The following is a 26,253-nucleotide window of genomic DNA, read 5'->3' on the forward strand; positions in this document are numbered from 1 at the left end:
GGAAGGTGGGGGAAGCGAACGCCTCTCTCCTGCCCGGGGCCTCCCACGGCCCAGGTCGCGGGTGGCTGAGGAGGAGACGCCCTCCGGATAGGGCTCCGCTGGCTACCTGACAAACTACCAACCTTGCAACCTGAGGCGCGGCTCCAAGGTCAGGGTCACCTCGGGCCTCCAAGCAAACCGTCACCTTGACGACAGGCGGCCCAAACCGGAAGGGACGGAAGCCTGCGGATCATCTCGCGATATCTAGAACGCCCGCACCGGCCTTTCAGGCGGGGGACAGCGACCAACGCTCGCGAGACTTGGCCAGGAATCGAAGCCCCGGGGGCCGGCCGAAGGAAAGATGGAGCCACGGGTAGGGAACATGTCGGAGTCAGACGTCGGCAGGAAGTGGGACCGCTGCATGGCGGACACGGTCGTGAAGCTAGGTAAGGGGCTTCTCGCCCCTTGGCAAGGCTCGGGCCCGAGCGGAACGGAGCTCAGCCGAGCGGCCAGCTCCAAGGTCTGGCTGGCTGGAGGGCGGAAGGGGAGCCCCGCGGGAAGCGAGGCCGGCCGGCCTGCACCAGCCCCTCCGGCCCGAGCGACCTGCCCGAGCCGGGGCGACCGGAGGTTATTCGGGCAGCGGGACACGCAGGGCCCCCCACCGAACCTGGGCAGCCCGTTGGAGGTGCGGGGCTGGGGTTGCGGCCCGGAGGAGGGGTCGGCGGGGCTGGCAGGTGGCAAGTGGCTTGAGGGTCAGGTGGCAGAGGTTCTTGCAGAACACAGCTTTCTCGGCCAAGGCTGGGAATGAACTCTGCACGCGGGTCGGGGAGGCCCCGCCGCGGACCCCTGGGGACCGAAGTGCCCCTCAGAAGGAGGTTTTCATTCTCTTGTAGACTCTGCCTTGTCCCGGAGTGACTCGCTGTCATTCCCGGCTTGGCAGCTGCGGTCATCTGGAGCCTGAAGGTGGAGGCGTATAGCGATTCGAAAGGGAATGGCCTGTTCACTTCTAACTTCACTCCGAGTAGCGTTGAAACACGTGGTCAGCCAGTGAGGACATTGCCCACGGTGGTGTGGACCGAGAGAAGGGAATTCCTTGGTTGGTTGTGAAGTACTCTGTGCCAGGTGCCCAACTGGTAGACTCCCTCCTGACTAATCTCCTTATAGGTTACAAAATGGAAAGGTGCAAAGCGATTTGCCCAGGCTCCCACAGCAAGTGGAGCCCCACTTCTGGCCTAGGCAGGGCCCCCACCCGCTTTCTTCAATACTAATTTGTGTTATGCAGTTTGGGCGTTTACGACGATTTTGTCCTTGAATGGAAGCATTGGGAAATCGGCTCATAACCTCTACTCGTGAAGGTGGTTTTCTGGTTTCGTCACCACTCCGTCATCACAGCCCCACAGGGACCAGGCACCTTGTTTCTGCCAGGGGCCTTGTGGATATAAAATTTATAACTCTGTGTGCAAACCTTATGAAATTATCCACTTAAAGATTAGCCTGTGTTGATTTGCTGAATTTTGAGTCCTGCCTGTGGTTGCCTTGACAGGGTCAGACCAGATGATTTTGGGGGCCCTTGCGTGCCCCACAGGCTGCCAGATCGCCATCCCCGCAGAAGAGAACAGGCAGTCTAGAGAGTCTGTCCCGGTTCCCATACCTTCCCTGAACGCAGCCCTTACCATCTGTGTGATGTGCGGCCATTTGTAAATCGACACTAAAGGTGATGGGAGGATTAGAGTGAGTGCATACAACGCCTGGTCTGGAACAAATATTGCAATGTGTTTTTCTAGACGTGACCCTCCACCCCCCTACATCAATTACAGATTATTTATTTATTAAATATTTATTTATTTTATTGGAAAGTCAGATATACAGAGAGGAGGAGAGACAGAGAGGAAGATCTTCTGTCCAGTGATTCACTCCCCAAGTGACTGCAGTGGCCGGTACTGTGCCGATCCAAAGCCAGGAGCCAGGAACTTCCTCTAGGTCTCCCACACAGGTACAGGTCCCAAGGCCCTGGGCCGTCCTCAACTGCTCTCCCAGGGCACAAGCAGGGAGCTGGGTGGGAAGTGGAGCAGCTGGGATCAGAACTGGCGCCCACATGGGATCCCGGTGCGTTCAAGGCAAGGACTTTAGCCGCTATGCCACCGTGCCAGGCCCAAGATTTTTTTTAAAGATCTGTTTATTTTTATTAGGCCAGGAGAGACAGAAAGGATCTTCCTTCCACTGGTTCACTCCCCAAATGGCTGCAGCAGCAGGAGCTGAGCCGACCTGAAGCCAGGAGCCCAGAGCCTCTTCTGGGTCTCCTCCACAGGTACAGGGTTCCAAGGCTTTGGGCCATCTTTCTCTGCTTTCCCAGGCCACAAGCAGGGAGCTGGATGGGAAGCAGAGTAGCTGGGACACAAACTAGTGCCCATATGTGATCCCGGTGCTTGCAGGAGCTGAGCCATTGCATCAGGCCGCAGATTTTGTTAACTGCTTGTTTGGGGAGGGAAGGTTTTAATATCTGGATATTAACAACCCAGGTTACTTACGAACAGCGTGATACAGTCATGTTGAATGGTCTGTCCCCTCACCTTCACTGATCTTGTCGGTTTGGGTAAGGTCTCTCAGCTGTGAAGTTGAGCTAAAGACGTGCACCCAAAGTGGTTAAGAAGACCAAGGACAGAGGTAGCCACAGCTGCGTAGGTGCTGCCTGGTGCTCACTGCGGATTCAGCAGGGGCGTATTACTGTTCCATCGGTGATTGGGTCAGTTTCATTTGTAAGTAGGCCCACACATGTGCAATAATTAAGTGGAGCATTTCAGTTGTGACTCCAGGGAAAAATTAAAACATTTCAAACTCTTTCCTATGGAACTTTGGTATTTTAAAAAAACTTCATTTTACTTGAGAGAGAGTTACCAAGAGGGAGGACGAGATAGAGCTCTGTGTTTGCTGGCTCCCTCCCCAGAAGGCTGCAGCAGCCAGTGCCGGGCCGGGCCAAAGCCAGGAGCTTCGTTTGGGTCTCCCATGTGGTGGCAGGGGCCCAGTCACTTGAGCCGTCTTCTGCTGCTTTTCGCAGGCTAGGAGCGGGAGCTGGACTGGCAACAGAGCAACTGGGACATGATCCACTATCTATATGGAATGTTGGCATTATGGATGGTATTTTTATAGCTACACTACAATGCCAACCCCGAGAACTTTTTTTAAAAAGATCGATTAATTCAAATGGCACAACAATACCACACATGCACATCTTCCATCCAGGGTTCACTCCTCAACACCCCAGCTGGACCAGGCCAAAGCCAGGAGCTTGAATCGCATCTAGCCTTTCTGTGTGGCTGGCAGGGACCAACGTCCTTGGAAGCAGAGCTGCTGGGCCTTGAACTGGTGCTCTGGTGTCAGAGACGGTGGCATAAACTGCCGTGCCCTGACTGCCAAGCCCCAAGGTGAATTCTTGTGGAGGAGCGGATTGTGACACAGTGAGGCTGAGTAGCCGGAGCACGGGCCGCGGTTAGAACACGAGCATCCTGGTGCCTGAGAAAAGGAGAGGCAGTGGGGTCAGGGTTGTGAGATGTTGGAAGACACTCCTCTTTTTTTCCTTTCTTTCTTTCTTTTTGGTTTAAGATTTCTTTATTGGAAAGACAGATCAGATTTATGGAGAGGAGAGACAGAAAGATCTTGCATCCACTGGTTCACTCCCCAAGTTGGCTGCAATGGTTGGAGCTTTGCCAATCCCAAGACTGGAGCCAGAAACATCTTCTGGGTCTCCCATACAGGTACAGGGTCCCAGGGCTTGGGGCCATCCTCGACTGCTTTCCCAGGCGGCAAGTACTGAGCTGGATGGGAAGTGGAGCAGCTGGGACATGAACTGGTTCCCGTATGGAATGTCAGCACTTGCAGGGCAAGGATTTGGCCACTGAGCCATCGCACCAGACCCAACTCCTCTATCTTGAAGGCAATTGCATTGCCTTTGACTTTGGTCAAGTGCTTTCCATACCTAGCACCTCTGTCTGATTTGTCACTTCCACGGCTCCGTGTCCCTGGGCTGGTGGGAAATCAAGTATTTACTGAGCTGCGAGCAGGGCAGTGGGCCAAGAGAGAAGCACAAGGCATTGCACTGCCCAGCCGGGAACTGCTGGCAGGTGGATGGTTTTCGACAGGATTGTTCTGGCAATGTGTTGTTAACTGGACAGCTTGGTAGTAGAGGAAGCTGATAGTATCATGAATGTAAAGAGATGGAAGTCTGAAGTGTTAGACTGGAAAAGAATGTGTGTTTTTGTTTTGGTTTAAAGATTTATATATTTACTTGAAAGAGCTACGGGGGTTGGGGTGGGGGATGGGGAGACAGTGAACCTCCATCTGCAGAGTCGCTCCCAGATGCCCACTGGAGACAGAACTGGGGCCAGGAGCTTCTTCTGGGTCACCCAGGTGGGTGAAGTGGAGCAGCTAGGGCATGAGCTGGTGCTCATTCGGGACGCTGACACTGCAGGCGGAGGATTAGCCTAATATACCACCACGCCAGCCCTAGAATGTGTATGTTTGAGAAACCTCAAACCTTTCCCCAATTTATGAAATGCAGATAGTAATGTCTGTCTCCTAGGCCAGTACCAGGTGACATGGTAAAAATACTGATAGATGCAGTTTCCTAAGTCTTCTCTTCTCTCCCGTGGTTAACTTTGCCTCCTCCCTCATTTCTTTTTTTTTTTTTTTAAATTTATTTATTTATTGGAAAGTCAGATATACAGAGAGGAGGAGAGACAGAGAGGAAGATCCTCCGTCTGATGATTCACTCCCCAAGTGAGCGCAACGGCCGATACTATGCCGATCCGAAGCCAGGAGCCTCTTCCGGGTCTCCCACATGGGTGCAGGTCCCAAAGCTTTGGGCCGTCCTCGACTGCTTTCCTAGGGCGCAGGCAGGGAGCTGGAAGGGAAGCGGGGCTGCCGGGATTAGAACCGGCGCCCATATGGGATCCCGGAGCGTTCAAGGTGAGAACTTTAGCTGCTATGCCACCGCGCCAGGCCCCTCCTCCCTCATTTCTTAACAAAGACGTTGGACTCCAGTGTTTCAAAAACAGATAAGTGCTAATGCTGTTGCTCAGAATCTGGGCGTAGAGCAGAAGGGACTGTAGGGCGCTTCCTTTGCGGCCCGCAGCCAGTAAGACGTAGTAACTGTACATGTCAAATGGAGGGAGGGAAATCATAGCGAGAGAAAAAAAGGCCATGATGTTGGCGGCTCTTCCTACGAGGCTGAGTCCGAGACTGACACGGGAGAAGTTGAGCAGGGAGGTAGCAGTTTTGAGGGGCCTGCCCCTGTAGCTTGAGTGATGTTGGAGACACTGTTGGGCTGTGAGGGTGTTGCGGACTTGTGCCTCCCAGGGCATGTGGCAGGAGGCTGGAGCCGGAGCAGGCAGTCAGACCCAGGTGTCCAGATGTGGTTGAGAACCTCTTAATAGGCAGCTCTGAGCTTGTAGCTTGAGCACACAGCCTTTTATTTTGTGTCAGCTCGGGGAATAGCACAGGTTACTAGTGTTTGACTTGACAGATGAAGCCCATGGCTCAAAACTCTGCCATCCTCCCTGAGCTCCGGGGCTGCCGAGTGTCCCGCACTTGGCCCCCCTGGTTCGCATCCACCTCTCCCCCTCTCCTTAGCCCTGTTCTTTCTCCCCCGCCAATTTTTTAAAAAAGCCTTCTCTTTGGATGTATTCTTAGTGTTAGCACTGCTAGCCATGTGGTAACTTTTTAATTTCATTTAGGGATGTAAATTAATATCAGTAAATCTTAATAACAAAGTAGTATTAAGAAATGTTTAGGAACAGTCAACCAAGTAACATAAACCAGAAAGTGCTTTTGTATTTAAACAAGCAGAGGGTGATGTTGAAGCGGTGGTGCCAAAGCCGTGTTGCAGGAAGTTAAGAGTGACGAGTGTTGCAGTTTGTGTGAATGGCTTGTTCCGATAGCTGAGTGTGAATGCGTCAGTAACGTTTGCCCGTTGTTTTACGGGATGCCCTGGCTCACCCTCCGTTGGTTTGGAGAACTGGGCTGGGCTGTTTACTTGCCTTGCACGCACTGAATAATTTGTCCTGCATTTCCCTGCAAGGGTGAGTAAGTCACACATTTTCTGCTAATGAGAATAAAAGGCTTGGTATCTTGTGACCGCAGGAGGCTTGATAGTTCTGGTCTCTGCAGAATGGATGGCCCTTCACTTGGATTTAACACTCTGGATTGGATCAAGATTGTCTTTTGTCTGTTTCCTGGGGGGAAATAACGGTTTTAGGAGATGGTAAAACTCAGCTCGGCCTGTGGGACTTGGATACTGTCACCGCCCTTGGGTCCGCTCACGCCTGTGCTGGTCTGTGGGACAGTGTGAGGGCAGATTCACCACAGACTCTGTGTGCAAAGTCTGATTCTAGTGCTCAGACAAGAGCCCGGAAATCCCTGATGTGACGGGAAACTTTACAGTTAGCTGTGTCCACTTTGCCTCCATTTTGCTGCCATTGTGAGGTTAGAGTGAGAAATATGTAGCATTATGGAACCCCCTCCGAGTGACAGATCCTAAGTGCTTGGGCCATATTCTGGGTGACCTTCCCCGGCCTGTTAGCAAGCAGCAGAGCAGCCAGGACTCAAGCCCGTGCTTGGCTATGGAAGGCGGGGGGATGGAGGCGGGGGTTGCAAGCTCCATGCTGCAGGCCCCTCATGATTAAAAAAAAAGCCTGCTTTGTTGTGATACACTTCACATACCACAGCTTCTTGTGTTGAAGGGTGTAGATTTAGTATGCTGACCCAACTGTGAACCAGCATTATATTCTAATTTTAGTTCAGTCCCCCCATCCAAAGAAATGCCAGACACCATCTTTCCCATTCCTGAACCCCCACCCCCAAGCAACCACTAATCCACTTTCTGTCTCTGGAATCTCCTGTTCTGTGCTATGCACATAAATGAAATCCTACGATGGCTCGTCTGGGGTGTCTGGCTTCTTTCAGGTGAGGTGGTAAGGTTCGCCTGGGTGGTGTCAGCACTCCATTTTTGCTGCAGGTTCTATTCTGTGGTGTGACTGGCCTGCTTGTTTGTGTGTCAGTGGGTGTATAGACGGCTCACACTTGGGGCTGTTAGGAATAGTGCTGCTGTGGCTGTGACCAAAGGTGCAAGTCTCCGGGTGGACACATTTTCAGTTTCCTTGATGTGTGCATAAGGGGGAATTTGTTGGGGTGCGCGGCACCTCACATGCATAGCATTGGAGGCCCTGCGCTGAGCGTTGGCTGAGGAGTGGCATGGTCAGATTCCCGGTTTCAGCAGGGTGATTGTGGATGAGAATGACTTGAAGAGATGAAGGCAGGCAGGTGGTTTAGTGCATTACTACAAAATCGTGCCCAAAATGAGGTGACGAGAGGAGGGAAGCCAGAGCCGGGGGAGGCAGGTGTCCCTGCGCCAGGGCAGAGATGCTCTGTACGGAGCTTGCGCTCGGGAGCGGCCAGGCGATCCCAGGCCCACGCAGACGGGAATCCTGTACCTGTGACAGACGGCAGAGGCAGGAGCAGGACCCAACCATTCTGTGATTTATTCACGGCTAGCTTATCTGAAGCTAGGTCCCTGGTGACGTGCAGTGCAGTGAACAAAGGTGGAAGTGACTGACTTACCGTGCATTCATCTTTGCGGAAAGGAAAGATGTAGCCTCAGTTTCCCCCTTGCTAATAAAGTAGGCAAGTAGGGGAGGGTGTGGTCTCCTACATACATGGTTGAGGTACCACAGGGCACACTCATCTGGGTTCCAGTCCTGGCCCCACTTCTTTTTAGAAATTTATTTATTTATTTTTAAAGATTTATTTATTTATTGGAAAGTCAGATATACAGAGAGGAGGAGAGACAGAGAGGAAGATCCTCCGTCAGATGATTCACTCCCCAAGTGAGCACAACGGCCGATGCTATGCCGATCTGAAGCCAGGAGCCAGGAACTTCTTCTGGGTCTCCCACGCGGGTGCAGGGTCCCAAAGCTTTGGGCTGTCCTCAACTGCTTTCCCAGGGCGCAGGCAGGGAGCTGGATGGGAAGTGGAGCAGCTGGGATTAGAACCGGTGCCCATATGGGATCCCGGGGCGTTCAAGGCGAGGACTTTAGCCGCTAGGCCACGCCGCCAGGCCTGAAATTTATTTATTATTATGGCAAAGTCAGACACACAGATAGGAGGAGAGAGGGGAAGATCTTCCATCTGCAACAGCTTGAGCTGAGCCAATGCGAAGTCAGGAGCCCAGGGCCTCTTCCAGGTCTCCCATGAGGGTGCAGTGTCCCCTGGCTTTGAGCTGTCACTGACTGCTTTCCCAGGCCACAAGCAGGGAGCTGGATGGGAAGTGGGGCTGCTGGGGTGAGAACCAGTATTCATATGGGATCCTGGAGTGTTCAAGGCAAGGACTTCAGCCGCTAGGCTACTGCGCTGGGCTCCCTGGCCCCACCTCTAATTCAAGCTTCCTGCTAATGCACACATAGTTGAGTTTCTGCCACTTACATGAAAGCTCTAAATCGGTTCTAAGCATCTGGTTTTGACTTGGGCCAGCCCCAGCTGTTTGGGGCACTTAGGGAAGTAAACTGAAAGATCTCAGCTGCCAGCCTTGCAAATAAATAAGTAGAAAATGAAGAACAATTAAAAGAAAAGGTTTGGGGAAGTGAGTGACAGTGAATGCTTTCGCAGTCTTAGAATTAAGCGGCGTGTGCTGGCAAGGTGGGCCTGGTGAGCAGAGCCATCCGACCTATGGTACCAGTTTGTGTCGCGGCTGTGCCACTTCCCGTCCAGTTCCCTGCTAATGGCCTGGGTGGGAAAAGCAGCAGAGGACGGCCCAAGTTGTTGGGACCCACCACCCTCGGGGAAGACCTGAAAGAAGCTCCTGGCTCCTGGTTTCGGGCTGGCCCGGTCCTGGCCTTTGCTGTCCTCTGTTACACTGACTTCCAGGTAGCTAAGTAAATCTTAAAAAAAAAAAAAAAAAAAAGTCTAATGAATTCAAATAGTTAAATTGATTGCTTAAAGCCACTTTAATGTTAAAGAATATTTTACTGAAAGAGGCTATTGAGTAAAGTCATGGTTAAAAGGAAAAAAAAACCCCAAATGATTGTTTCTGTTTAAGTGTCAGTTCATCTGATAACTGTGGGTTACCACAGGCCTTGGGGCTCCCCGGCTGTGGCCTTCTAGTGGCCTGTGTTTGCAGACTCATGCTTCCATGTTGTGGGTCAATATCACTTGGCTCAGCTGAAATACCAAGGTTTGGAGTTTGTGTTTTGCTTTGGGTTTCAGATTAGGGCATGTTAATTGTGGGATTGGTCGCCATAATGTGTTTGTTTTACATGTTTCTGTTCCATTGTGGTGGCAATGGGACCGGGACCCTGGGCTCCTGCTGGAGTTATGTTTTCTGCTCATGTTCTAGAAGAACGGAGCGAGGCACTGTGCGGACGGCGAACACATTTACATTTCTGTCCTGGCAGAGGTCTCAGGCTTGCCTCGAATGTGGCCTGAAGCCGTTTATTAGTAAATATGCTGAATTGCTTTCTTTGGCAACTTTATTTTAGTATTGACTCCAAGTAAAAACACAAATATTTACTTACAAAAGTTGTCTGGTGTGCTAATATTTTCACTATGGCCATTGACCCACTGGTGAAATGTTAGGGCATTGCTAGATTGGCTCCTGTTTATTTAAAGGCAGAGAGGAAAAGCGAGTAAGCAAACATTAATTGAAGAGCTGTTAATGTGCCACTGTGTTTGGTACACTACTGCACTATCCCTTTTACGTTCCACACCGGCCAGTAAGGAAGTTTGTATCATACCTGTTTTTCCAGCAAGAAAAATTAATGTTCCAAGAAGTTTCTAGAAAATGTGAGCAATCTAAAGTAGCTGAAACAATCTTTAAAAGAATAAAGTTGGAACAGCATCGCTTGTTTCCAGACTGGCTACCAGGCAGCATAGCATTGGAAGGGGGGTGACTGTGAAACCTCTGGCAGCAAGGCAGGACGGCCTTGTGACTCAAGGGTCAGATAAGATGATTTTGCTCTTTAAAAGCTACCATCAGGAGGACATAGGGCAATCCATGGACGGGGAGAAATAGTTTCAGTACCATATCTGAAAAGGACTTGTTTCCAGACTACATTAAAGAGCAGTAGGCATTGTGGTACAGCACGGAGAGCTGCTGCTGTGGCACCTGCATCCCATGTCAGTGCCAGGTCAGGGCCCAGCTGCTCTGCTTCCAGTCTAGTTCCTGCTGGTGCGCCTGGGAGGCAGCAGGTGCCGGCTCGTGCTTGGGGGGGACTCGGGTGGAGTTTTGGGTTCCTGGCTTTCCCTGGACCAGCTCTGGCTGTTGCAAGCATTTCCTGAGTGAGCCACTTAATGGAACATCTCTCTCTGTCTCTTCTCTTTCTCTGCCTTTCAAGTGAATGAAAATAATATTTAGAAAGCATTAAAAATGTGTCCGGTACATTAGCCTGCTAAGTGCCAGCATCCTAAATGGGCGCTGGTTTGTATTGCGGCTGTTCCACTTCAAATCCAGCTCTGCTTGTGGCCTGGGAAGGTAGCAGAGGGTGGCTAGAAGAAGCCTGGTGTCCCTGCAGCCACATGGGAGGCTGGGAAGAAGCTCCTGGCTCCTGGCTTCAGATCAGCTCAGCTTGGGTTGTTGTGACTTCTGTCTTTCTCCTTCCCACTCTGTAAATTCTGCCTTTCAAATAAAAATAAATAAGTATTTCTTAAAAAGAACATGAAGAAGATGCTGATGGAGAACATGTTTGAGGGTCCGGTGTGATAGCATGGTGGTTAAAGTCCTCACCTTGAACATGCAAGGATCCCATGTGGTCACTGGTTCTAATCCCGGCAGCCCTGCTTCCCATCAGCTGCCTGCTTGTGGCCTGAGAAAGCAGTCGAGGACATCCCAAGGCGTTGGCACTCTGCACCCCTGTGGGAGACCCAGAAGAGGCTCCTGGCTTCGGACTGGCTTAGCTCCGGCCACTGTGGTCACTTGGGGAGTGAACCATTGGATGAAAGATTTTCCTCTCTGTCTCTCCTCCTCTCTGAATATCCGCCTTTCCAATAAAAATAAATACATCTTTTTTTTTTTTAAAGGAAAACTTGTTTAAAATGACTTAGAAGAAAAATGTGAAAAGGTGCTTCATGTCAGTGGCTGTTAGGGAAATACAAGTCCTGAGATGTGTGTTCATGTCCCTGAAGGAAGTGACCGCTCAGTGCCTGGCACTGAGACAGAGCAGCGGCTACTGCAGAGGACTGCAGGATGGCAGAGCCACTCGGGAAAACTGACAGTGTCTGACACAGTGAAGCGTACACGACTTCGTGTGGGGCAGTGAGCTGGCAGCTGTCCTCAGCAAGGCCAGCAGGCCACACGGGCCCTGGCTCAAGTCGTGGCTGCTGCGTTTCTGATCTTCCCTCCTGCGACTGTGCCTCGGAAGGCAGGGAGATGGCCCAAGTACCAGGGCCCCCACAGGCACGTGGGGCATGCGGAGGCAGCTTTAGGCTGCTGGCTGGATGTGGCTGGAGAGTGGACCAGTGAGTGGAGGAGCTCTCAGCTCTTTTCTGTCTCTGTCTTTCCAACTTCCTTGCCAACAAATAATAAATACATGTTTTAAAAACAACAAAAGTTAAACATGCGTTCTAGCCATTCCAGTATTAAAGAGAAATGAGAGTGGGTCCATCCAGTGTTCAAGAGAAATGAGAATGGGTCCACAGGAAGGCTTATTCCTAGCAGCTTCATGCACAATACCCCTCTGCTGGGGACAGCAGTGATGTCCGGTGGCTGGTGTGCGGTGGACCCTCTGCCAGATGGTAGATAAGGAACAGTGACGTGAGGACAGAGAAGATCGAATATTGGTGAAGATACAAAGCAACTGCTATTCAAACACCTACTTATGGATGAATTTTTTCTTTTTTAAGATTTATTTATTTGAAAGGCAGGATTAGAGAGATCTTCATCCTTTGGTTCACTCTCCACATGGCCGTAACAGCCAGGGCTGGGTTACGCTGAAACCAGGAGCCAAGAGCTTCATCTGGTCTGCCACAGAAGTGCAGGGGCCCAACCACCTGGGCCATCTTCCTCTGCTTTTCCAGGCACATTAGCAGGGCCTGGGTTGGAAATGGAGCTGCTGGATGCAGGCCTCAAAGGTGGGCTTTACCTGTTGTACCATAGCGCCAGCCCCAGTTCAGTCACTTTTGAAAACTGGCAGCATCTGCTAAACCACAGAGTGCCCTGTTACTCAGGGCTTCCATGCCTAAAGATGTTTCCAACAGAAGTGCTTGCATGTGTTCACCAGGTGGTTTCTGTGAGAACATTCCAAGGGCACTCCCCTGGCAGTGCCGCCCAGATGCCCGTCAGCAGAATGGGCAGGTAGGCTGTGGTGTATCCAGCAGTGGAATATTATGCAGCAGTTAGACGTAGTGGAGCAAACTGCAGCTGTTCACAGCAGTGTTGACAAAGTACTTCCCTTTAAATAAAGCTAAAAACTGGCAAGGTGACCAAATGTCGTTAGAAATCGGAATACGTTTGGACAGAGAGCTTTGCCCAAGGAGCCGGGGCGTTGGTGCTCTGCTTCTTGCTGTGGTTGCTGGCACGTGGATGTGTTTAGTCTGAAATTCAGAGCAGTGCGCTGGGGTGTGTACCTGTGTGTCGGCAGGTGGCACTTCGAATAAAAGTTGGGAAAGGCGTGTGCTGTCACACAGAGGTATTCCGTTGTAAAGTGAGAAAGGCAAGCTGTAGAGGATCTTGTTTGATTCCTGATCCCATTGATGCAAACACAATAATACACAATAAACTAAATCTGTATTATCCCTAAGGAATAATAGTGCTTGGTGGGGAAGATGAATAGCATTGCTGTTTTTATAATTCAAGAAAATACACAGATGGGAACTGTTCCTGTTCCAAAAAGTTACTTCTTGAGTTCATTCAGTTCCCCTTGGATAAAGATTATGAACAGTGCTAAATAAGTCAGCCTAGTTTTGTGATCTAGCAGATTAGCAAGGCAGAAGATTTTTACCAGCTGTGAGAATACGCTGATAGCCATGAATGAAGTCTCTTGCTGGTTGACAGGCTAACGGGATTTGCCCTCGGTGGGACCTGAGGTCCCACTGCTCAGTCTGTTACCTCTCAAAGCCAGACTGGCGAGGTAAGAGCGCATTCAGGCTGGCGGGAGCCTCAGGGGTTGATTTGGTCCAGTGCTTTTCTGATGTCATCCACAGCACCCAAAGGTGTGACCCTGGATGGAGACAGGTACAAAGGGAGGGCCCGAAGCAGGGGAGGCTGAGCTGGAGGTTCTAGGCAGGCCTTCCTCCCCCAAGAGAGCAGCCCCACTTTGATCTGTCGTGTGTGTCTATTTTCTGTGTACAATTTTATTTGGAAGATAGCATCTCATCACTTTGGGGAAGCAAAACAGCCGAGCCGATAATCATTTTGGGTTTAAAAATGGATCCTGAAGAGTGGGGCTTGCTCCCTGGCGGTCCATGCATTGGTTGGGACCTGCTGCTTTCTGAGACCTAGATAGTGGACAGTTCTGTCCATGAGACTCCTGTTCTACTGCTCTTCTGGTCCCAGCTGATACTCCTGAACTTCTCCAGCTGCTGGCATCCCACACTCTGGCATGTACACCCTTTCTGTTCCCACCCTCCACTGCTGACCTGTAACTTAGCTTGCAGCCTGGCTTAAGAGACCGTTTTTACTGAGTGTGTCTGGTTTGTTTTAGCCCTTGTGGTTATACCAGAAACCATCCCTGACCTAGAGCTGTTGGGGCAGGCTTTGGATGTAGCCGGCAAGACATGCTTGGGCGTGGTAGAGCCCCTTGTTTTGAATCCTGGCTCTGCTCCTAATCCCAGCTTCCTGCTGGTATGTACCTGGGAGGCGGCAGGCGATGATGGCTCCTGTGGCAGAGTCTGGTTAAGTTCCTGGCTCTTGTCTTCTGCCTGGCCCAGCCTAGTTAGTGTGAGCATCTGGGGAGTGAACTTTGTTGGATAGGAGCTCTGTGTTGTTTGTGTCTCTGTCTCTTGAACAGACTTGATTCTTTGGAGTCGTGTGACTTGAGGGAGGTCTTCCAGCCCCTGTATTTGGAATGTGCTCACGCAGAGACCTAGAGCTTGCAGCGTCCCTCCGGGGCATGGGCGGGCTCCTAGTAGGACCAGGCTTCTGATTGGGTTCTGCAAGCATGTCCCTTGGTTATGCTGTGAGCTTTGACAGAAAGCTTTTCTGGAAGAAGAAAGGTTCTTCAAGGGGAGGGAGGGAGTTGTGAAAACGCTGACCTGGCTGAAGGTCTCTCCTTCCCTGGAGTGGCCACTGTGATGTCCTTTAGCTGGAGGAGCCAGTGTGGAACCGAGGAAGCCTGCGGCGTGTTTGCCTTGGAGCCTTTGTCCTTCTGGCACTTGGCACCCTCACCCCTGGGGAGTTTTAAAGAGGCCTGGGATGAGATTATGAACACCAAAGCACTTTGTAAACCCTAAACCAGTGGTTCTCAGCAGAAGCTGATCTCCATGGCCCCCTCCCCTCAACACACACACACACACACCTGTCTGTGAGGGTGTGTGGTTCTCTCATACTGAGCCGGCAGGGTGTGGGGGTGCCGCCGACATCTAACGGGCGAGACTAGGGATGCACGATGCACAGAGCAGTGTTCCTAGCCGACTGAATGATCCCCAAAGGGTGCTTGTGCAACCCATCTTTAGACAAATGGGACTGCCCAAACTTGTGACTAAGCACAGCCTTCACTCACAGCACGGGGCCATCTGTGCTGTCTGTCAGCAGTGGGAAGCAAAACACAGAAGAAAGGCAAAAGGGGAAAAGGGGACCATTTGAATAACTTTAAACAATGCAGAACCCATAATTCTTAGGTTAAAAAGAAATGCATGTTTGTAAAAAAGCAAAAGGACCAGAAACGCACTGTTGTTCATAAAGTGAAGGGCCATTGGAATATTGATACTGTTAGCAATTAACCATTTGTCGTTTTTAAAAGTGAGAAGAGGGCCCGGTGCGGTGGTGCAGTGGTTAAGCTCCTCGCCTTGCACGCCCGGGATCCCATATGGGTGCCGGTTCTATCCTGGCAGCCCCACTTGCCTTCCAGCTCCCTGCCTGTGGCCCGGGAAAGCAGTCGAGGACGGCCCAGAGCTTTGGGACCCTGCACCCGCGTGGGAGACCCGGAAGAGGCTCCTGGCTTCAGATAGGCATAGTATCGGCCGTTGCGCTCACTTGGGGAGTAAATCATCGGACAGAAGATCTTCCTCTCTGTCTCTCCTCTCTGTATATCTGCCTTTCCAATAAAAATATAATAAAAATAAATCTTTTTAAAAAAAAGTGAGAAGAGGTTAGTTTAATGCGCTTTTTAGACAACATGAAATGAACAAAATAAAGGATAAATACATGCAAAGCAGAAAAGCTCTCCAGCTGTCAGCAGCTGCCTGGGTTTCCTTGTACCTAAGCAAGTGTTACTGCCAAGAGAAAAGCGGCCAATAGCTGGTGGGCATTCTGGGCCTGGTTAATGCCAAGCTTATGTTAACTATACTAGTGTGCCAGCATAGTTGCCTGTTCTAGTTTTTGGGTTTTTTTTTTTTTTTTTTTTTTTTGGAATGTAGGTGGGGAAGGTAGGGAACTCCAGGTCGGGACATGCCACCCTGGCCCCCGGGCAGGGGCAGGGAGAGGGTGCTGCAGATTGCCTGGGGAAAGGGGTCTGGGGCCGTGTTGGAGTGGGAACATCTGAGGGCATGTTTGACAGGGGAGGAATGACTTCTGTGGGCTTCAGCAGACCAGGCCACTGCACTTGCAGGTAGGCAAGGGAGCTGAGACGCAGAGGGCATGTCTGGGTCAGACAGAGGCATCTGCCCATGCGGGAGACCTGAGCTGGGTCAGGCAGCATGCCTGACTGGGCTAGACTGCAGTACCCACCTACAAGTGTCAGGGCACAGCGTGGGTCACGTCAGACTGGACCTCAGCATCTACCAGAACATGAATGAACTGGATCTGGGTGCAGATTCTTTAGGGGACCTGGGCTTGCTGCTGTGGAACTGCAGCACCCTCCAGTTTGTGGGCTGAGTCACACTGGACCACCTGACACCTGTGGGATGTGGGAGCCGGGGCTGGGAGGAGGCTGGGTTAGGCCAGACTGCAGCACCTGCTAGCATGAGGAAAGGCCAGGACTGAGGGCAGGCCATGCCAAGCAGGGCTGTGGCACACGATGGCACACGTGAGATCAGTGGGCTGGTATGGGAACTTGGGGAACTCCCCTGCTAGGCTACAGTTCCTGCCGGGGAGCGTAAGAGCCTTGTCCCCGCGTGGGATAGAGATTGCTTACAGGTGAAGGATTAGCCAGTTATGCCATCGCACCTTCCTCTAAATCAAACTCTTGACCGATGGGAAGGTGACCTGGAGGTCAGCTATTGTAATGGATAAACTGAGGGACAGGACAGGCTGCAGGCGGATGGAGCCTGGCTTCTTCAAGATGCTGCTCTTAGGTAGCATCAGGTGGAATGTGTAGACCACCAGATGAATAGCAGCCAGTGTGTTTGGGAGGAGTTGTAATTCGTTGCCCTTACTTCAGTTTTTTCTTTGTTTAAATCCCACCCACACCGTGACTAGGATGGGGCGAGTACATCTGATCATTTATAACTGTCGTACCGCTCTGACATAATCGTTGACAGATTTGTACTTACCTTACTTTGACAAACGTTTATGAGTTACAGCAAATGTTTCTGATTGTCTGTCAGAGCCTGCACATATAAACCACTCCAAATTCCTGTTGGATAGATTTTTAAATGATTAAATGAGGCAACATAATTCACCTTTTACTAGGAAGGTAGGTCTAAGAAAGCTGCCAGTTCCTTGGCAACGTTTCAGATGACTACATTGAAACCCATTAGTTGTAGAATTTTTTAAACCACGTTGGAGTAGTCCTGTTGTCTCAGACCCTGAGCTTGTGAGCTCATAAATACCCCATTCTGATTACAAGTCAAAATATACTACTGCTCCCAGCATGTATTTTGTCTCAGGGCTGCAGTAAAAGCTCTTCTCACGTATTCCCATGAGACTTGGTTTGTGACCATTGAAAAGTCACAAGTGAATTTTTTTTCCTTTAATTCCAGCTGCAACCTGAAATTTGTGTTCCATAATTTCTACTCTAGGATATGTTCCCCCCCTCTTCATTTATTTTATGAAAATTGAATTTCTGGTTTTTTAAAGGCGCTTCGGAGAGGTTTGTTACAGGGCTTGGTGGAGTGATGAGGTCTTCAGGAAGGCAGGCGCAGACACTGGCACACAGGCTCGGCCTCCGGGTCACAGGTGGCCGGGAAAAGCTGTGGTCACAGACAGCAAGCTCTTGGCAGGCACTGATGTGGCGTGTCCTGTGCATCCACGGTATCTTAAATGCAAGAAAACTGACAGACTTGAAAATTATTTGACCCCCTTTCCCAGCTCCATTTCTCTTTGTCGCTGAGCCTTGGCATCCTGTGCCTGGAGCTGTCATCAGGGTGGCTCCTTCCACTCCCGAGAAGCTCCCAGTCCTGGTCACGGCCTTGTTGAAACCTGTACTGCCTGTGTTTGCTGTTGTCTCTTTTGGTCTGCCCCGCGTGGGGTCCTGGAGAGGTTGGGGGACGGCTTTGAGGAGAGGCCAAAGCATGCGAGGCAGCGTTTCCAGTCCTAGTCAGGTCTGTCCCCTGTTGTGGGCCACAGCTAGAGCTGCCTCCCAGCTGGTATGTCCGTCTGAGGTGTGGCATCCCGATTCAATTTTCCACTTGCGTTTAGGCTAGCTACCTTTTTCTGCCACCTGATCACATGCCAATTTATTACCAGACAAGTCCATTTCTCTGCCACCTTCCCTTCCCGTTGCTTCTCTGTCCTCCCAGGGTGGTTTGCCTCGAGCCTACCCCTGCCTGTCATTGTACCCACTCCAGTGATCATATGCCTCCACCAGCAGAGAGGAAACAGATACAAGAACTTACAGTTCCCCAAGGCTTAGTGTAGTCCTGGCATGCAGCAGGAACTAGGGTTGTGTAATGAAGGAGGTGCCCACCCGTCGTGCTGTCCATGAGCCTGGACGGTGGTTGGTCTTGTGTACCAGTGAGCTGGGCAGCAGGGCCTGGAAGGAGTGGATTCTGGCCCCAGGTGTGTCCTGAGACAGGGCCCTCACCATTTTCTGTCCCCTGGTGGCCTCGTGTGCAGGAGGGAGCACGTGGGTGGAGAGCTGAGGATGTGTGCTGGAGCCTGAGTGTCCTGGGATGCCACTGCGTTTACTGTTGTGAGACAATGTGGATGTTTTCACCAGTCAGGTCCTGTTTCAGACTGATTGGCAGAACGGAGCATCACAGGTTCTTTGATGTGTGGTGTTAAGTAGCATCCACATTTCTATGGTGTGCAGGTAGAAGTCTCAGCGTTTTCCCGGACAGCCTTTCCCCTTAGCCCTCGCACTCACACCCAGCTATGCGTCCACCCACTTACCTAGTGTAGCATCCTGTAAATTCTGCCAGCAAAATGTTTCCTTCTGTCCAGGCAGTCCCCCCACACCTCAATCGGATGGCTCTTCCCGAAGCATGGAACTATTATTCTTAAATCCTCTTGAGAGAAGCCCCCTGCCTCCCAAGAGATGTGCTGTGTGGTTGCCCTGGCCCAGCCTCTGGTGCCCCTTTCAGAATGGTCCAGCCTCCTTTGTGCTGTCCTCCTGGGCATACTCGGGCTTCAGCCAGACAGGGCCACTCAAGGTCCCAGCCCTGCCCTGTGTCTGCCGCTGCACAGTTTGTTCCCTGTTCTGTGCTGGTAAAAATCAGGCCTGCCTAAGCAGCTCCAGTGCCGCCACCTCCGAGCAGCCTTCAGGCACGTTGCCTTGGCAGCAGGTGTGTCTCTGCGTGCCTTCCGCAGGCCTGCACAGTCCCTCCCGGGGCGCAGGCTGCGCTTTATGTCCTGAGAGCCCCATTTCTTGTCCTTTCTTGATCACAGGCTCTCCAGGAGGGAGACTGCCATGTTCACTGCTCGCTCTTGCCCATCAGTGCTCGGGGAATACTTGGGCTTTTAGTTTGTTCTTGAGCTGCTTTTTGGGAGGGTGATGACTAAGCCCTGTTACTGGGTGCAGTGCCTAGTCTTCCTGGCATTACACACATTACGTCATTTTATCCTCACTGTCCCGGTCAGGAATGGGTGCCGTTAGGACTCCTCATTTCCATGGGAAGAACCTGCCTAGAGCAGTACTCTCACTGGGCTGCAGTAAGTAACCCAGCCAGCATCCATGATCATGTTAACTTCTACTGCCAAGTCCATGGAACTTCCTAACTGGAATAGAACCACGGCGCAGTGCCTCCCGCTTTTCAGAGAAGACTATGGCTTGACTGATGTGCTCTAAAAAAAATTTTTTTTCTCCAGGGCCTTCTGTTCAGTAAATGCCAATAAACGTTGGAACAGGGTCAGGCACATGGGAAACACATGATTAGGGCCTCAGCATGGTAGCTGTAGTGACATATGAACAGGGTATACTGGTTCTTTTTTTTTTTTTAAGATTCATTTTATTTTTTATTGGAAAGGCAGATATACAGAGAGGAGAGACAGAGAGGAAGATCTTCCGTCCGATGATTCACTCCCCAGGCGGCCGCAATGGCTGTAGCTGAGCCAATCCGAAGCCAGGAGCCTCTTCCGGGTCTCCCACGCGGGTGCAGGGTCCCAAAGCTTTGGGGATGTCCTCGACTGCCTTCCCAGGCCACAGGCAGGGAGCTGGTGGGAAGCGGGGCTGCCGGGATTAGAACCGGCGCCCATATGGGATCCCGGGCGTGCAAGGTGAGGACCTTAACCACTGCGCCATCATGCCGGGCCCTATACTGGTTCTTATGTTTTCTTTCACAAGAGTGAGAAAAAGCCAGTTAGCAGTACAGTCCAGGCAGCGTGAGAGATGCTGGCGGTGCTGGGGAGGCGGGGCCTCGTGGAAGGTGCAGGAGGCAGTTCGTGTGCTGACCTCTAAACAAGGAACAGAGGGAAGTGCTTGCTGGCTTAATTTGTTCCTATTTCTCTTAGAGTCTAAGAAACTTGAGATTTTTGTTGCTGGGAAGTCAAACCTCCGCAGTTTCTGGTCTTTCCGTGAAGGAGTGAGAGTGGTCAGCCCTCAGTTAGCCTTGTCTAGAGTAACAGTCCTGAAAAAGGTCTTGTGCTATGCAGTGGCCATCTTGTTTTTCTGTTTGTTTTTAAAGCAAGAGCAAGAGAGTGCTTCCACATCCATGGAGTCACTCCCTAAATGCCTGCGGCAGTCCAGGCTGGAGAGAAGTCCCACAAACTGTCCAGGTCTCCTGCCTGGTTGACAGGCAGCCATCACCTGCTCCCTCCCAGAGTGTGTGAGCAGGACCCTGAGATCCAAGGGAAGCCAGAGCTTGCACAGTGGCCGTCCCAGGAGGGTCTCCAGGGCTGCACCAAATGCCTGCCCTGCCCAGGCACCCTCCAGGGTCTCCAGGAAAACTAGTCTTTTGTGTGAGAAAGAGCCACGCGTGAATCACACATTTTCGGGTGTGTACCTCTCCTGTTTCCTGTTAGAGCTCCAAGGGAGCGCGGCATTCCTCGGGTGTCCCGCTGGCTGCCACTGTGACTTGGTGTCTCCTACAAATGTGGCATGGATCTTTCATTGTCTAAACTGAACAACTTGGCATATTCTTTCCCAGGCCCCCCTTACTGATCTTACCATCTCGTTTCCCCCCACACTATACGCACATGCGGATTAACCTCCTTGTGTTTCGGCCGTGTTTCTCATTTCACGCGTTCTTGAAAGCTGTAGGGCTGTCAGAGTTCTGCAGTTCAAGTCACGCCGTGTGTACTCATTAAAAGGGACCCTTGAGTGAGCTGGGCTTTTCCGGAGGCAGAGCGCGGCCTAATGACTTCCACATTGACCTTCCGCTGACTAGCTTGCTTGTTCTGACCGGAACCCTGTTCATTGATGTCCACCCGAGAAGTTCCTGCAGGTGTGCCAGCCTCTGTCCCATCTGGAGAGCCGGGAGAAAGCTGAGGGCTTGTAAAATAGCTTCCTCTCCACTCTGTTTCCTGTGTACCCTGAAGCAATGTTGACGTTTCAGAAGCTGATTAGCACAGACTAAATTTACTGTCTCTGGGTCTTGGGTCTGGCACCCTGTCGAGGTCCGTTCACATGACTTGGCGCTCACATGTGGCCACCTGGGACTGTCTGTCTATACCTCAAAGGATTAAGTGACCCAGTTTGAAACTGACTTAAAGCTGTTCCTTTCCTAGTAAATTGGGCCCAAACATCTTTCATAAATCAAGGAGGTTTCTTGGAAGTGTAATTCCCACTAAACTTAGCCCCAAGTGTACTTTTCTGTAAAAGTACATTCTTACTTCTTCTGTCCCAATAAATGCATATGATGGTTGTAACTGCAGTGATAGAATTGTGATTGAACCAGCAAGCTGGCCTATTACAGATTGCCAGTTTGACATTAATCCGTGTTTGAAGCATAAATAAAGCTTTATCAAGCATAAGAAAACTCTTTAAAAAAAACTTTATAAGATATTTTAAAGGAATACAGTGGTCCAACAATAAGTATTGGTTTATATAAATTGTTGCAAATGCCAGGGAAATATAGTTACCCAGAGCAGTGAAAAGCAGGTTCTGATTTTCAGCAATGGCTCACCCACAGGGTGAGTCTGCACCAGAGAGGGATTGTAGTTTATTGTGTGTCTTAAAAACTTTTGCAAGGCAGAGAGAGGTCTTGCACTTGCTGGTTCACTGCCCCAGTGCCCACAATGGCCAGGACTGCAGCTGCAGCCTAGAAACTCCACCCAGGTCTCCCCGGTGGGTGGCAGAGGCTGGGACAGCTTAGCAGGGATGCTGTGTGGAGCTGGTGTCCCAGGTGGGGGCTTTCCTCTGGGCTGCAGTGCTGGCCCTGGGCTTGTATTTTTCTTTACAACGGGCCCTTGTAAGATTGTTGCTGCACTGCAGGTGAGCAGCCAGTGGAGGCTGGGTGAAGTTAAGTAATTGATGTGAGGCCAAAGAGCTGGACAGGAAGGAAGGAACCAGGGCTGTCTACAGCCCCAGGGCTCCTGCCCCTCCACTGAGCAGGGAGGTTCCCCTGCTCCTTTTCCAGGAGCCATAGCCATTCTTTGTGAAACTGAAAGGTAAAGAAGTCCTAGGGTCTTCTGGGCTTGCTGGAAATTCCCTGCCACTGCTCATTTTCAGAACTGCCAATGGGATTTTGCTCTTAGATTTTTAAAAACAGTTTTTATAGGCCCTGGTGTGGTAGCCTAGTGACTAAAGTCCTTGCCTTGCATGCACCAGGATCCCATATGGGCACAGGTTCACATCCTTTTGCTCCACTTCCTTTCAGGCTCCCCACATCTACATGGGAGGCCAGGCTTCACATTGGCTCAGCTTCAGCCATTGCAGCAGCTTGGGGAGTGAACCAGTGGACGAAGATCTTCCTCTGTATCTCCTTTTCTCTGTAAATCTGACTTTTCAATAAAAATAAATGTTGTTTTTAATAAGACTGATTTTATAATTGCACCTGAAAATCAGACCAGAAAGAGAGGGAGACGCACAGAGACCTCTTGTGTACTCCCCAAATGTCCAGCACAGCAGGTGTGGAGCAGGCTGAAGCAGAGCGGGGACCTCCATCCCTGCCTCTCCAGTGGGTAGCAGGACTTGGCCCATCACTTACTGCTCCAGAGGGGTGCGTTAGCAAGACACCAGAATCAGAAGCAAAGCCAAGAGCTGGCTGTGTCACTGCCATATGGCATGCCAGTGTCCCGAGTGACAGTCTGCCTGCTGTGCCAAATGCCCACTGTCATGTATTTATGCAAAGTGGGTTGTTCTTGCAGTTTTTGTTACCTTTTAGATGTAGATTAAAATTTAGCTTTAATTCTTAAGCCTTATGGTATGAATCTTGTTTAAAATGTTAAATGTATTCTGGAATGAAATCTAAAGTCATCATATAATATGTTACTGATAAATGAAATGGATCTGTATATTCTTAAACCCTGCACCCTCCCTTCCCCGATCTTTCCAGAAAGATCTCCAAATCAGTTTCTACGTGTTTGTTTGTTTTCTTCTGTTCCTTCCCAAACAATGAGCTGCTCCTTGTGGTTGGGAAGTCCATGGGCAGCTGCAGCTTTGGCCAAGCTGGTTCTGCAAGAGCATGTATCACTCCACCTTGCTCTATTTGAGGCCCGATATCCAAAATAAGCTTCCACCCTAAGACCGCAGTCAGGTTAGAACGTCTGCTTATTAATTCTTGCTGATTAGGTTTGCTTCTAATTATTTTCAAGGAAGTAAAGCTTTATTCCCTATAGCGTAGTGAAAGCAAAGATTTTTCCAGGAGTTAAATCAAGTTACATTGAGTAACCAGAAACCGTCCGTCACTTTAATGGCTATCAACATTTCTTACCAAAAGGTAGCTTAAGGCATACATGTCTGCTGGTTGTAATCTTTTAAAATTTCTGATCAAACCTCTCAATGAAGGCAGTGTTGCGTGTGTGTAGTTGGTGGGAGCAGAGTTCTCCTCGTTACTAAAATAGTGTCCTCTGAACTGCTGAGGAATTGCTCCTTCACAGCATTAAAAATATGTGTTTATCTACTAGCCCGTTTTATAATGTCCTTTTGGGCACTAAGCATGCATTAAATTGCATGGTTAGATTGATTGGGAATAGTTTCTTTTTGAAGAATTTGTGCCAATTCTTTTTCCGCTCGGAAAGAAGTGGTTTCGGAGCATGGGCTTGGAGCCTAATGTCAATTCCATCAGGCTCCTCTCTGTGGCTTGCCTCCCCTCCCCCTCCTCCCGCTGGACTTTGCCACGGGGAAGATGTGTCCCTGTAATCAGGCATTTCTTTACTTTAGGCTTGTATGTCATTTCAGACAACACAGACCTTTGAGAAGGCGCTTGAGGTGGGGGAGGCTGAATTATGTAAACTGTATTCATAGTTAAATATTTGCTTCCAGGGAAGGTGAAAAATGCTTTGTACTTTTTCCTTTGGCTTTTTTCTTCCCAAAGAGCTTGTCATGCAGCAACAAGAAAAAGGGGCCAAAGGCAGAGAAAACTCTTCTCTTTTCCATGTTGGTTTGTTTTTATTGTAAGACAAACCTTTCATGTTTTATTGTTACAAAGTTGAAACCTGGCCTAGAGGTGCCAGTCTTTAGTGGAAACAGCTGCGGAGCTGGTGTCCCCTGATCAGGTGGGACTTCTCTTTGAAGCAACATGTTTCCTTTTAAAAGAGTTGAGCTTGTGAGAACTTGAATCTGTAAAACTCATCAACAGTCTCACCATTGTTTGTCTCTTAATAACCAAGATAGCTAACTTGAAGTAAAACCTTACAGTCGAAAATCATTTTCCGGATTGTTTTTGAAGAAGATAGTCTTTTTAGCTTGTGTCTTAAAATGGTGGGAAGAAAATTGTCCTTGGGATCTAAATGCAACAGCTTAACTAAAACTGTAGAGCAGGCATTTGGGGAACTGCACTTGGTAACTCGTACCTTCCACGGGCGCCATTCGAGGGCTTGGGTGTGCTGGGCGTATTGCTACGGGCGCACTGGGTGCTTGGATGGGGCAGTGCCGGCCTGCTCTGTGCTGGGAAAGGTGGAGCAGCACAGAGCTTTCTTTCCTTAGGGAAAAATAGAAGAGACAGGCATGGAGTTAGAGGAACCAGAAAAATGCTGAAATATTTTCCTTTTGGGCTTTTGATTCCGTTGCCAAAAGAATTGCCTCCAGATGGAGCAGGGGAAGGCTCTGATTGTACGCCATGATGTTTTTACTGGCCTCCCTCCCCGCCCCGTTGCCTGGTTTGGAATCTGTCAGCCAGGCCAAATCGTACCTCATTTTCTAGTACCAATTTACTGTCTTACTCATCTTCCAGCTGCAGAGGGTGAGGCAAGTGACCACCGTGCCGCTTTACAAACCAGAAAACAGTGGGGTCTTGGCCAGAGATGATGGATAACAGTGGTTCCCATTTTCTCCAGCGTTCTTGGATCACACGGGACCAGGTAGACTTGAGTCTGTGACTGGGTGGTAGGATCAGTCTGGGAGGAATCTGAACAAGCCCTTTGGGCTTTGTGTAAACTTGTTCTATCCCGCTCGCCTGTCCTTCTGTGTTGCTCCGCTGGCGTGGCACTCTGATGTCCCTGGGGAGATGGCGGGGATCGCCTTGGGTGAGTGCAGGGTAATGTCTGGACTTGGTACCTGTCGTGGCTGACTGGAGCCCACCTTACTGCTCTACAAGTGAGTGTAGTGTCCTTGGGCAGGTTACTTTCTGTGGCTGGGCAATGTGTAGTGTAAACGAGAATGCTGGCGCGGGAGGGATGTTCGGTCCTCATGAGTAACATTCAAATGTTAGTTCCTTTCCCTTTCCAGTCTTGGCTGTAATCTGGGAGTTGACCATTTTATTGCATGAAAATGGGCATGATATTAATGCTACATACTGAATTTTAAAGTTGAATACCAGAACAGTACCTACCAGGATAAATTGGATAGATCCAAGTTGATCATTTTTTAAAATTAAAACTCAAATAAATTATGTACAACTATGCTTTGTCCATCTGTTCTGTGAAAAGCACCGTAGGGCTATTTTGTCACTGAGCATTTGCCATGGAGTGTCCTCATGGAGGCCGCGTTGATCTGGGCTGCAGGACTGGGAAGTGTGTCTCTGAACTGACTGGTTGGCAGTTCTCACACCTTAACCTAGAGAAGACGCAGTGAAAATGCAGCATAAAGGATTTAAAAATAGTGGGTGTGTACAGGACTGATGCTGAATGGAGCTGAATGGAGCTGTGGGGCCTGAAAGTTGCCCTGGGGCGGGGAGGGAGGGAGGGAGTGAAAGGGAAGGCTGGTGTCCCTTCTCCCACCCACCCCACAGGGAGCCTCTGCTCTGGGATGGGGAGGGGTGGCTGCACTGAGGCTCTCAAACCTGCTTTTTTAGTGACAGTCTGAGCTTAATGTCACTTTAATTTTTAAAACCTTTTGGGTTTTATAACCCTTAGCTTTAAAACATATTAAAGCTAGCATACACAGAGGAGTGTTTTTTTTTTCTTTTTAAATCCTTCATCTTTAAGCTTTTTGATTAAAAATTAAGACAAACAAATGTGAACCTGGGCCTGCACAGGGTCAAGATCCCAACGTCGGGGTCTTCCACCTCTGCCTCCTGCCCCACTGGAAGGATGTGAGAGTCCCTAGCACCTGGAATCCTTCTGAAGGACCTGCCTCAGGCTCTGCTTGACAAAGTCTCTCTCCTTTCAAAGCCATGTTCATGGTGGTTTGCTCGGTTTGTTTCTTTATAGCATCGTGGATTTGCTTGTAGGCAGATAATGCACCATGAACATTCCTTCTGTTAATGAAAACCTTTCAC

At 50.2% G+C, this 26,253-nt stretch overlaps 1 protein-coding gene across 2 annotated transcripts in view; it reads left to right on the forward strand.

The window, feature by feature from the left end:
- Nucleotides 1-292: 292 nt before the first annotated feature.
- The window catches only part of MICOS10 (mitochondrial contact site and cristae organizing system subunit 10), a 32,356-nt gene continuing 6,395 nt past the window's right edge, over nucleotides 293-26,253 (forward strand). For both annotated transcript variants that reach the window (XM_040988011.1, XM_040988012.1), the window contains exon 1: nucleotides 293-425. In XM_040988011.1, the coding sequence (XP_040843945.1) occupies nucleotides 341-425 (85 nt within the window). In that variant the 5' untranslated portion in view covers nucleotides 293-340. The remainder of the gene's footprint in view (nucleotides 426-26,253) is intronic.

This window comes from Ochotona curzoniae, unplaced genomic scaffold, assembly GCF_017591425.1.
Source record: "Ochotona curzoniae isolate NIBS_2020 unplaced genomic scaffold, NIBS_Ocur_1.0 contig_4792, whole genome shotgun sequence".
NCBI lineage: Eukaryota > Metazoa > Chordata > Mammalia > Lagomorpha > Ochotonidae > Ochotona > Ochotona curzoniae.